This window comes from Hyperolius riggenbachi, chromosome 1 (genome assembly GCF_040937935.1).
Source record: "Hyperolius riggenbachi isolate aHypRig1 chromosome 1, aHypRig1.pri, whole genome shotgun sequence".
NCBI lineage: Eukaryota > Metazoa > Chordata > Amphibia > Anura > Hyperoliidae > Hyperolius > Hyperolius riggenbachi.
Genome location: NC_090646.1, coordinates 165,013,366 through 165,025,888, shown reverse-complemented (window position 1 = coordinate 165,025,888; position 12,523 = coordinate 165,013,366). Strand labels below are relative to the sequence as shown.

General features: G+C 47.0%; 1 protein-coding gene across 2 annotated transcripts in view; it reads right to left on the bottom strand.

Moving 5' to 3' along the window:
• The window catches only part of LOC137569288 (probable ATP-dependent RNA helicase DDX60), a 573,444-nt gene that overhangs the window by 546,050 nt on the left and 14,871 nt on the right, over window positions 1–12,523 (bottom strand). For both annotated transcript variants that reach the window (XM_068278827.1, XM_068278828.1), the window contains exon 2: window positions 2,650–2,817. In XM_068278827.1, coding sequence (XP_068134928.1) covers window positions 2,650–2,794 — 145 coding nt within the window. In that variant the 5' untranslated portion in view covers window positions 2,795–2,817. The remainder of the gene's footprint in view (window positions 1–2,649; window positions 2,818–12,523) is intronic.

Sequence of the window (12,523 nt, the reverse complement as noted above, 5' to 3'; positions counted from 1 at the left end):
CTGCCGCACTGCACTCCAGGCTGGAGGTGAGAGGCTGCTTCTCCTTATTTATGCAGGGGGGCGAGCAGAGGAGGCTGCGGGGGGAGGGAGGAGAATATGCTAACTATACTGAAGCCCCCCATAGCCTGCTACCTAAACTGCAGCCCCTCATAGCCTGCTACTTATACCGAAGCCCCCCATAGCCTGCTACCTATACCAAATCCCTTATAGCCTGCTACCTATAACAAATCCCCCCATAGCCTGCTACCTATACCAAATCCCCCCATAGCCTGCTACCTATATTGAAGCCCCCCATACTGAAGCCCTCCATAGCCTGCTAGCTACACTGCAGCCCCTCATAGCCTGCTACCTATAATGAAGCCCCCCATAGCCTGCTACCTATACCAAATCCCCCCATAGCCTGTTACCTATACCAAATCCCCCCCATAGCCTGCTACCTATACCGAATCCCCCCATAGCCTGCTACCTATATTGAAGCCCCCCATAGCCTGCTACCTATACTGAAGCCCCCCATAGCCTGCTACCTATACTGAAGCCCCCCATAGCCTGCTACCTATACTGAAGCCCCCCCATAGCCTGCTACCTATACTGAAGCCCCCCATAGCCTGCTACCGATACTGAAGCCCCCCATAGCCTGCTACCTATACTGAAGCCCCCCATACTGAAGCCCCCCATAGCCTGCTACCTATACTGAAGCCCCCCATAGCCTGCTACCTATACTGAAGCCCCCCATAGCCTGCTAACTATACTGAAGCCCCCCATAGCCTGCTACCTTTACCGAAGTCCCCCATAGCCTGCTACCTATACTGAAGGCCCCTGTACTCTGCTACCTATACTGAAGGCCCCTATACCCTGCTACCTATACTAAAGGCCCCTATACCTTGCTGCCTATACTGAAGCCCCCCATAGCCTGCTACCTATACTGAAGGCCCCCTATACCCTGCTACCTATACGGACGGCCACTATACCCTGCTGCGTATACTGAAGGCCCCTATACCCTGCTACCTATACTGAAGGCCCCTATACCCTGCTGCCTATAATGAAGGCCACTATATCCTGCAACCTATACTGAAGGCCCCTATACCCTGCTACCTATACTAAAGGCCCCTATACCCTGCTACCTATACTGAAGCCCCTCATAGCCTGCTACCTATACTGAAGGTCCCTATACCCTGCTGCCTATACTGAAGGCCCCTATACCCTGCTGCCTATACTGAAGGCCACTATACTCTGCTACCTATAATCAAGGCCCCTATACTCTGCTATCTATACTGAAGACACCTTTACTTATCTAGCTATAGTGCGGGCATCTATGCCTGGGTACCTATTCTGTGGGCAACTATACCATGGATCGCACAATTCTTATGTGCAGGATTCGTTAGATTCGACATTCGAAAGGTTCGAGATATTCGAGAACCTTTTTAGATTCGGATCCGGATTCGAAGAAATTGTGGATTCGTCCCATCCTATAGCCCCATTCTGGCAGCAGAGTGCCTTAGGCCCTGTACACACTGGCTGCATTACACTGCGACTTAAAGTCACATTCGATTTTTAATCGCAAAGCCATCATGAAAATGAAAAAAACACATTGCACCATGGTGTACAGGTCATCATGATTTTCTGGATTGTTCAAAAGACCTTGACATTTCATGCAATTTTCATTGCTTTCATGCTGACCTGCACATCTTCCTGCCTTTCCTGTACAATTTTTACTACTCTTTTTTTAACATTTGTATAAAGTAACACTGCAGTGCTGGACACAAAGAGTGTCACACTCACCGTCTTGGTCTCCCGCGGGGCTCTCGGGTGCGCTCTCTAGTGCGCACACGCGGGGGCTCTCTGGGCCTTGTAGTCCCTCTCCCGGCCCGGGGTATGGCGCTGCGCGCTACGCGCATGCGCAGAGTGTTGCGCGCACTCTGCGCGTGCGTAGGACGCTAATTTCGGCGCCCATGCACACTATAAAAGCAGCACTGCCCCTAACTGCAGTGCTGCTCGTTCTGACAGCTTGGCTAGCCTGTTGGTGAACCGTTGTCCCTGCCTTGCTATTATTCTGATCTGATCTCCTGTTGTGACCTTGGCCTGTGACCCCGACACTACTGCTGATCTCCGCCTGCCCTGACCTTTGGCTCTTTCTCCTGGATTACCATTGTCTGCTGCCTGCCATGATCCCTGGCTTGTGACCCAGACCTCCATTGTCTGCCGCCTGCCCCGACCTCTGGCTTGTGACCCCGACCTACGCTGAACTCTGTTTACCCTGGACCACCGGCTCTCGTCTGACCACGCTTTCTCCACAATTAGTGTCTCTGTTCTCCCGACCACTTGCTGAGGTAATCCCAGTAGTGACCTGGTAGGGCACTAGGCAGCTAAGTTCCACATCCCCCTCCTGGGGGTGTGGTCCTGCACTCCCCTCAAGAGTGTGTGGGTGAAGACCCGTGGTCACCTAGACTCCACTACTGGGTAACACCTCTTCCTTCGTGGGAAGGTCAACAGGGACTGAAGAGAAGTTCTAGTAAGTCCTAACAAAGAGGGAGGAGATGGGTGGGATCAGGCGATCTATACACACAAGAAAAGACTGATTACTGACCCCCGATCTACTATGTATGTGTTGGCAATGAGCAATAGTAAAACCCTATTATAAAATGTGCACACCTGAATCCACTTTCTCCTCTTCAGTGCTGGGCTCAGAAGTGTTGAGGCTTTCAGCTGTTGTACTCTTTGAAATGTCGTCTTCAGAAAGTGCTTTAATTTCAATTGGCTCTATAGTCCCCCCTGGATCAGATCCTCCAGAAGCCATGATGCTTCACTTCCAACTTTATCCTGTAAAATCAGAACAAATATTACTGCAGTCATCAGGGCCGGATTTCTACTTTTTACCGCCCAAGGCCCACTTTCACCAGCCGCCCCCTGACCAACAGCATCTCAACCAACCCCACTCCCGAACTTACACACACTTTTCCCTCAAGGATATAGTCTTTAAGTGAACCTAAGGCAAAATAAAATATACCGTAGATACTTACCATAGTAGATCCTCCTGGGGCCCACTGTTCATCAGAGTGCTGGGACCCTCTGATGATATTCAGACCCCACCACTGCTGCTTGGGGCCCTCTTCTTTCTCAAGGCTGTGCTTCCCTCTGTGTACAAGCCCAATTATATTGGTCATACTTGAGTATGGTCAGTACATGCCCAACACCTTCAGAACAGCCTCAATCTAGGTGGACTGACAGATCACAACTTAGGCCTTGAATCCATGGTCCTTAAATATAACCACGATGTCTCAGCCGCTTTTGACGCCATAGCTCCCTTAAAGATTAAACGTTCCGCACCATTACATCACGCTCGCTGGTTTGACAACTCTATAAAGGAACTAAAGAAACAGGGACGCAGACTGGAACGAAGGTGGCGCAAACATCAGTCTCCTGATGACAAACTTTCCCTAATTGCTCACATGAAAAAATATCAAACGATGATTAACAAAAAGAAGTCCTTATTCCTGTCTCACGAAATTGCAAATGCAGACCTGCCCAACTCTTCCGCACGGTTGACAGTCTCTGCAATCCATCTTGCAGGAAATCCAGCATCAGACCTTCACAGGAACTGTGCGAGAAATTTGCCCACTTCTTCTCAGACAAAGTCTCCTCCATACGATCTGCCATTCAATTCACAGCCCCAGAAACCCATGCAGAGCCATATAACAGGTGCAAAAATAGCCTACCACCATGGTCTGATTTTAAGGTAATCACTGAAAAAGACATCTTGGATATCCTCTCAAACCTTCGCCAGACTACCTGCGATCTGGACCCTGGCCCCACTAAGTTCATGTTGAAATGCCCTGAACTATTTACACCGGCATTCCACAAAATAGTCAACGGCTCCTTACAAGAAGGGTGGTTTCCCTCTACTCTGAAAGAAGCAATCGTCAGGCCTCTACTCAAGAAACCATCCTTAGACCCAGATGCTCTAAAAAGCTACAGACCTGTCTCAAACCTCCCCTTTCTGGGAAAAGTTATTGAAAAGGCTGTCTACCTCCAACTTGAAGCCAGGCTCTCCAGAAACAACATCCTTGACCCTCTTCAATCTGGTTTCAGGAAATATCACAGCTGTGAAACAGCCCTCACCCAGATTTGCAATGATCTGCTCATTGCAAGAGACAAGGGTCAATGTTCCATCCTGATTTTGCTCGACCTCTCAGCGGCTTTTGACACAGTCGATCATGAAATCTTACTCAACAGGCTACAAGAGTACTGTGGCATAGATGGCATTGTTCTCCGGTGGTTCAACTCCTTCCTGGCTGGCAGAACACAAAGGGTAGCCTTAGGGCCCTTCCTCTCCAACCCTGTACCACTAAAATACGGTGTACCTCAGGGCGCAATATTATCCCCTTTACTGTTCACCATATACATGCTGCCACTTGGAGAAATCATACAAAAACATGGCCTGACATATCATTGCTATGCTGATGACACCCAGCTATATTTGTCATTCAAACCTGATGTCACAGACCCTACTCCACAAATAAACGCATGCTTAGCTGAGCTTCAGGAGTGGATGAATAATAACTGGCTAAAACTTAATGCTGACAAAACTGAGGTTCTTGTTATCGAGGGCCAGGGCTCAACAGCAAAGCAGCTCCAGTCTCAACCAACACCGCTAAGGATAGGGAGCTCAGACCTGAACAACTCAGACTGTGTGCGCAGCCTGGGAGTACTGATTGATGGGAAATTAAGCTTCAGGAATCAAATCTCAGCTGTTGTGAAACATTCCTTCTTTCACCTAAGGAATATTGCAAGGATTAAACACCTAATTCTTTCAGAGGATCTTCCAACCCTAGTTCATGCCTTCGTCACATCAAGGTTAGACTACTGCAACGTCCTCTACACAGGCGTGCATAAGAAAGACTTACGCCGCCTGCAATTAGTACAGAATGCCGCCGCAAGGCTGTTAACGAGCCAACCCCGCCATTGCCACATAACACCAACCCTGAGCTCACTCCACTGGCTACCGATAAAATGGAGAATTCTGTTTAAGATTGGCTTACTGACATTCAAATCCTTGCACAATCTGGGCCCTGGATACCTGAAGGACTTGTTGCAACTACATCACACCCCCCACAATCTTAGATCAAAAGGACGTAACACCTTGGTCACCCCCAGAGTCCACCTCAAAACCTTTGGAGACAGAGCCTTTTGTCATGCTGCCCCTACACTTTGGAACTCCCTTCCACACCCAATCAGGACAGCCCCATCCCTGGAAGCATTTAAGTCTAAACTGAAAACCTACCTTTTCAGTCTGGCATTCATGAACATCTGACTATCTCCTCTGTAACACAACCCAGCCTGAAACCCTGTGTTAATCTGAGACACAGCTATGCGCTTTGAGTCCTATGGGAGAAAAGCGCTTTACAAATGTTATTGTATTGTATTGTATATACTTGCACATACACAGGACGGTTGTTCTCGTACACTCTCAGTATAGGTAATCAGATGACATAAGGACCAGAACTGGGGGCCACAGTGTGAGTTAATGGACCAGGGTGGAACGAAGGGGGCATACTTGAGAAAGGTGTGTGAATGGGACTGTGCAAGCGCACTCAGAGTGCCAAACTTACAAAGCCGCCAGTAAAGAATGGAGGGGGCTCAGGGAATGCTGTGGTGCCTCAAGGACTACGGAGAGTTGTAAGAAGCCCCAGGTAAGTAAAAATGCATAGTTTTAAACAAATCTCAGGTGTACTTTAAAGAATAAAAAAAACGCCACCACACAACTCCAGAAAATCAGTTACTTTAGACTCCTCTCCATCTGCAATAGCCACACTTAAAAAGCTGCGACTGACCTCAGTCGCAGTTATGGTGCATTATGCTTCCAAGCAGCAAGGCGGCCGTGGCCCAGAGCAATCTTCACATGCTTGAAAATACTCCAGATTGCACATGCACAGAACCTTACTGGCCATTCCTGCTGGGGAGCATAATCGAGGAGGCGCTGTGCACACAGGACTTTGCATGTGCCATAGCTGTAACTGTGCCCAGTTGTAGCTTTTTAAGAGGAGTGACAGCTATATAACAAAGAGGACTCCTAAGGAGTCCTGAGGGTCAAGAACACTCTGGGGGGCTGAAAGAAACTCCAGAAATGTGTACATCCTGTTTAAAGAGGATCTGTAACATGAAAAGATCCCCTGGGGGGTACTCACCTCGGGTGGGGGAAGCCTCCGGATCCTAATGAGGCTTCCCACGCCGTCCTCCATCCGTCAGGGGTCTTGCTGCAGCCCTCCGTGGAGTCCGTGCAGCGGTGACGTCAATATTTACCTTCCTGGCTCCTGCGCAGGCGCTCTGACGGCTGTCGGCTCCGAACTACACGGAAATACCCGATCGCCGTTGGATCTGCTCTACTGCGCAGGCGCAAGTTTCCTGCGCCTGCGCAGTAGAGCGGACCCGAATGAGATCGGGTATTTCCGTGTAGTTCGGAACGGAAAGCCGCCACAGTGCCCCCGCTGGAGCCAGCAAAGGTAAATATTGAACTGACAGTCGGCACAGTCGCCGGCTGTTCGGAGGGCTGCGGCGAGACCCCCGTGGGACAGAGGACGGCGTGGGAAGCCTCATTAGGATCCGGAGGCTTCCCCCACCCGAGGTGAGTACCCCCCAGGGGATTTTTTTAATGTTACAGAGTCTCTTTAAGCTGATTTTTTTTTTTTTAGCTTTAGTTCTCCTTTACAACACACACAGTACTTTTAACTTACAGTGTCCTGGGTCCCTTCCTCCACTCAATCACAAGGTGCTCTCATTCCCTCACAGGATGTCACATCAGGTCAGATCAGCAGCTGTACAATTCCTGCCCATAGTAGTGCAGCCATGTGGAAAACAGGGGGAGGAGATGAGCGTCCTTTCACATCATGTCAGCTGATTCTGAACACACAGAGCAGAACTCCTCTTGTGTGCTTCAAATTGCCCAGCACACAAGCAAGTGGGAGGAAGCAGGGGCGGGGCAGTCTTACCATGTGACTGTTAGAGAATGACAGCGAGCAGGGCTGCAGCGATACAGCCGCTGCTCCTGGCTGTCACACTCAAGTTAGTAAAGTTGCCCGCTCTGTCCCTGTCAGTAGCCGCTGCTGCTACACACAGAGACATCTTACTGTGTGCAGAGCAAAGCAGGGGGCAGCTGCTGACAAACATGGCACTCTCACTACATTTTTGTGAGGAATAGTGTCAGCGGCTGTGAGGAGTCTGGGTGGCAGGTTGACTGCTCGTTTGTCAACCCGCCCCTTCCTTGGCTCCGCCTAGGCACGTGCCTCTTCGGACTTCCCACAAATCCGGCCCTGGCAGTCATATAAAGCAAAGCTCCAGTACTAATGAAAAATTCGATTTTTAGTGGACAGTCTAAACAAAATTTCCCTTAATGCAATTTAACCTTGTGTTTGAAACACAGAATGAGTTAATTATACTCTGATGCATCCTACTTATAGCATCCCTGAGTATCCTGAAATATGTGAAAAGCTATACAGACTATAGAATGTTATGGTCTTAGGGCTAAGTTCACAGTCCTCCTCAGCAGGGGTGCTCGGATACCACTTTTTAAAATCCGGGTAGGATCCAGACACCCAGATATCCGATCCAGGTCAGATATCCGAGTTCAACATTTTCCAATCCGGATCCGGATCGGATATCCGACCCCAGTATCCGAGATATCCGTCCGGATTCGGATATCTGGATAGAAAAACCAGAAGTGCGTGCCCATTACATTGCTTTAGAAAGGGTTTTTAGGGTCAATGAGGCATGTATCATAATTATTTTGCAAAGGGGAACACTAATTGATGATGTGGGGACTTAAAATCCCCCCAAAAAACAAAAAAAAAATGGCTGTCAATTAACATCAGGCCTAGGTTCTAGACAGCGGTCGTGCAGCCCACATTGGGCTTGATTCACAAAAGAGTGCTAACTGTTAGCACAGCCGTTTTCGCGTGGATTTTCGCATTGCACGTGATCGTGAATTTTTGCGCGAAACGATAATGTTTTCACGCGCAAACGCGTATTTTCACCCAAAAACGATATTGATTTTGTGCGAAAATTGATTTTGTGCACGTGAAAACGTTATTGTTTTGTGTGAAAATTCGCGATCGTGCGCAATGCGAAAATTCGCGCGAAAATGGCTGTGCTAACAGTTAGCACTCTTTTGTGAATCAAGCCCATTGTGTCCAAAGTGCAAAGTGCCATGTGCAAAGTGCCACGTGCAAACATGTGCAAAGTGCAAAGTGCCACGTGCAAAGTGCCACAAGCAAACACGTGCAAAGTACCACATGCAAACATGTGCAAAGTGCCAAGTGCCACGTGCAAACACGTGCAAAGTGTCAAGTGCAAAGTGCCACGTGCAAACATGTGCAAAGTACCACGTGCAAACACGTGCAAAGTGTCACATGCAAAGTGCCATGTGCACCCAGGGACACCCTTGCTATTTGTGTTTTGTGAAGGGAACTAATGTACCCTTCTTAAACGTTAAGATTGTATACAAATGTAAGCAGACTGCAGAGTGGCGCAGCAGAAGTGTGCTGGGCCCATAACCCAGAAGTTGATGGATTAAAACCATCCTCTGCTAGGCATGATTTCATTTTTGCACCTCGCTTTATTGCATGAGCAAAACGGTTTCCATAGCCCTGTAAGAGAAAGTGTAATAAGGGCCCTGCCGTAACATAGATATTACGGTAGCTAAGACTACTCCTGGACCTTTCTTGTAGCTGAAGAGATGAGTGAAATGGCTGGCTTCAGCCTGTAATGTTAGTTGACCTGGGTTTGATTCCCGGCCACTGGTGGTATAGCGGTGAGGAGAGCTGCCTTCTAAGCAGAGGGCCTGGGTTTGATTCCTGGCCAAGGTATGTGAGCATGCTTTTGACATCCTACAAATTCCTGAAAGACAAGATCCTCCTCCTCTGGGAGGAAGAGGCTAGAAGGTGTTTTTAAAGGTTAGAAATGTTTTAAAGCATTTTAAAAGGCACTTCCTGTTTCTCTATTCAGATATCCGAATAGGTCGGATATCCGCGGATAATGCGTTCGGATATCCGCGTTCATGCGGATATCTAAAAGTTCGGATTCAGATATCTGAATTGGATCCGGATATCTGAAAATCCGGATCCGGATCAATTCTGATTTTAAAAAGTACTATCCGAGCAACACTACTGGGCTCCCCACTGGTCCCTTAACAGACCAATAAAGGACCAATGGGGACCCCCATTGGAACATTTAAAGATGCTTTGCTGGGGCTTGTTATGCTTTAGTAATACAAGTCTGCCGTCAGCAGCAAGCGGCGGGTGTGGCAGATGCGTGGCAGGGTTCAATCAATCAAGGTCTCAAGAAGATATTGGGGTGGATTTTGACATTCACCAATTTGCAGGATGATCCTCATTTCCAAGAACCATGTATGCTGCTACACTTTTAATGAGGTATAAGGGCTGGTTGTAAGGGTTGGAGAAATGCAGTTAATTATGATAAAAAATAATAATAGTAATAATAATAACAACAAAATAATAAAATTAAGTGTGTTTGGGTAAGCCAAGTCATAGGTGATAAATGATGCATATGACTTAATAGAGCTTGCCTAAAGGTGGCCATACACTGGTCGATATGCCATCAGATAGATCCCTCTCTGATCGAATCTGATCAGAGAGGGATCGTATGGCTGCCTTTACTGCAAACAGATTGTGAACCGATTTCACTATGAAACCGATTAACAATCTGTGGAGCTGCCGCTAACGCCCCCCCCCCCCCCCCTCGCATACATTACCTGATCCGGCTGGTGCGAGTCCCCTGGTCTCCACTGTCTCTTCTCCACTCTAGGCTCCAGCTTCACTTTACTTCCTGCCGGGGGAAGTTTGAACAGTACAGGGCGCTCTACTGTTTAAACTTCCTGTCGGGACAAGAAGTAAGTGAAGCCAGCCGGAGTCCAGTGCAGAGAAGGGACAGCAGAGAGAGCGAGGACACACGCCGGCGGAACAGGTAATGTATTGCCGCTAGCGTCGGTCGTCAGACATTCGAATGCCGCTATCGACGCAATCCCGACCCACCGGCGTTTGAGCAAAATCTTACGCACGGACGGATTGACTGGAATGATCGATTTCAGACAGAAATCGATCGTTCGGTCAGCGTTTGCGCAACGATTTCACAGTAGATTCAAGCACAGTGATCGAGTCTGCTGTATATCGGCAGTAAAATCGTTAGGTGTATGAGCCCCTTTACACAACAGAAATCAGTCACTTGCTCAGAGATTTAGGCCCGGTTCACACTGGGGAAAAGTGGACCCTAATGGAGGTGAGAAGATCCTGTTAGCCGAATGATTACAGCCTAACACTAGAGTCAAACGATAGCTGCCTGCCTGCCACTAGATTTGACCGATCACTACCAGCCATCATTAAAATAGCTGATTAACCACTTTGCCGCCCAGTTACAGTACATCTATGCCCCTTTTAACTTAATTTCCCCGCCCAGGGCGTAGATATACAGTGGTGTGAAAAACTATTTGCCCCCTTCCTGATTTCTTATTCTTTTGCATGTTTGTCACACTTAAATGTTTCTGCTCATCAAAAACCGTTAACTATTAGTCAAAGATAACATAATTGAACACAAAATGCAGTTTTAAATGGTGGTTTTTATTATTTAGTGAGAAAAAAAACTCAAAACCTACATGGCCCTGTGTGAAAAAGAAATTGCCCCTGAATCTAATAACTGGTTGTGCCACCCTTAGCAGCAATAACTGCAATCAAGTGTTTGCGATAACTTGCAACGAGTCTTTTACAGCTCTCTGGAGGAATTTTGGCCCACTTATCTTTGCAGAATTGTTGTAATTCAGCTTTATTTGAGGGTTTTCTAGCATGAACCGCCTTTTTAAGGTCATGCCACAACATCTCAATAGGATTCAGGTCAGGAGTATGACTAGGCCACTCCAAAGTCTTCATTTTGTTTTTCTTCAGCCATTCAGAGGTGGATTTGCTGGTGTGTTTTGGGTCATTGTCCTGCTGCAGCACCCAAGATCGCTTCAGCTTGAGTTGACGAACAGATGGTCGGAATTCATGGTTCCATCTATCACAGCAAGCCTTTCAGGTCCTGAAGCAGCAAAACAACCCCAGACCATCACACTACCACCACCATATTTTACTGTTGGTATGATGTTTTTTTGCTGAAATGCTGTGTTATTTCTACGCCAGATGTAACGGGACACGCACCTTCCAAAAAGTTCAACTTTTGTCTCGTCGGTCCACAAGGTATTTTCCCAAAAGTCTTGGCAATCATTGAGATGTTTTTTAGCAAAATTGAGACGAGCCTTAATGTTCTTTTTGCTTAAAAAGTGGTTTGCTCCTTGGATATCTGCCATGCAGACCGTTTTTGCCCAGTCTCTTTCTTATGGTGGAGTCGTGAACACTGACCTTATTTGAGGCAAGTGAGGCCTGCAGTTCTTTAGATGTTGTCCTGGGGTCTTTTGTGGCCTCTCGGATAAGTTTTCTCTGCGCTCTTGGAGTAATTTTGGTCGGCCGGCAACTCCTGGGAAGGTTCATCACTGTTCCATGTTTTTGCCATTTGTGGATAATGGCTCTCACTGTGGTTCGCTGGAGTCCCAAAGCTTTAGAAATGGCTTTATAACCTTTACCAGACTGATAGATCTCAATTACAGTACTTTTGTTCTCATTTGTTCCTGAATTTCTTTGGATCTTGGCATGATGTCTAGCTTTTGAGGTGCTTTTGGTCTACTTCTCTGTGTCAGATATTTAAGTGATTTCTTGATTGAAACAGGTGTGGCAGTAATCAGGCCTGGGGGTGACTACAGAAATTGAACTCAGGTGTGATAAACCACAGTTAAGTTATTTTTTAACAAGGGGGCAATCACTTTTTCACACAGGGCCATGTAGATTTGGAGTTTTTTTTCTCACTAAATAATAAAAACCATCATTTAAAACTGCATTTTGTGTTCAATTATGTTATCTTTGACTAATAGTTAACGGTTTTTGATGAGCAGAACCATTTAAGTGTGACAAACATGCAAAAGAATAAGAAATCAGGAAGGGGGCAAATAGTTTTTCACACCACTGTATGCACCCCATTACCGCCGCTGTCCGAGCTCCCGCTCGCTTGTGCGCACGCTCCTGCGCTCGTGCATGCTGCCACCAGCTCGTCTGGAGATCAATGAACGGGAAAAATTGATCTAAGCCCCCCAGCAATGAACAGCTGCTTCTATGAGAATCAGCACGATCATTGTGAAAAAAAAAGTTTCCCAGCCTCACTGAACTTCCTGTAAGCGTACTTCCTACGCTTACAGGACGCATTCACAAAAAAATACTGTGGCCATCTTGTGGCCAAATAGTAAAACTACATCCAAAAACATTTTTCATATATAAATACATAGTTTTATATTATAAATTAACTCATTAACTCCCACACTCCCGAATTGTTAGCCAATTTTTTTTTTGTAATAAAAAAAATAAAAAAAATGACAATTAAATAAAAACATAAATAGTTACCTTAGGGACTGAACTCTTTAAATATCTATATCAAGAGG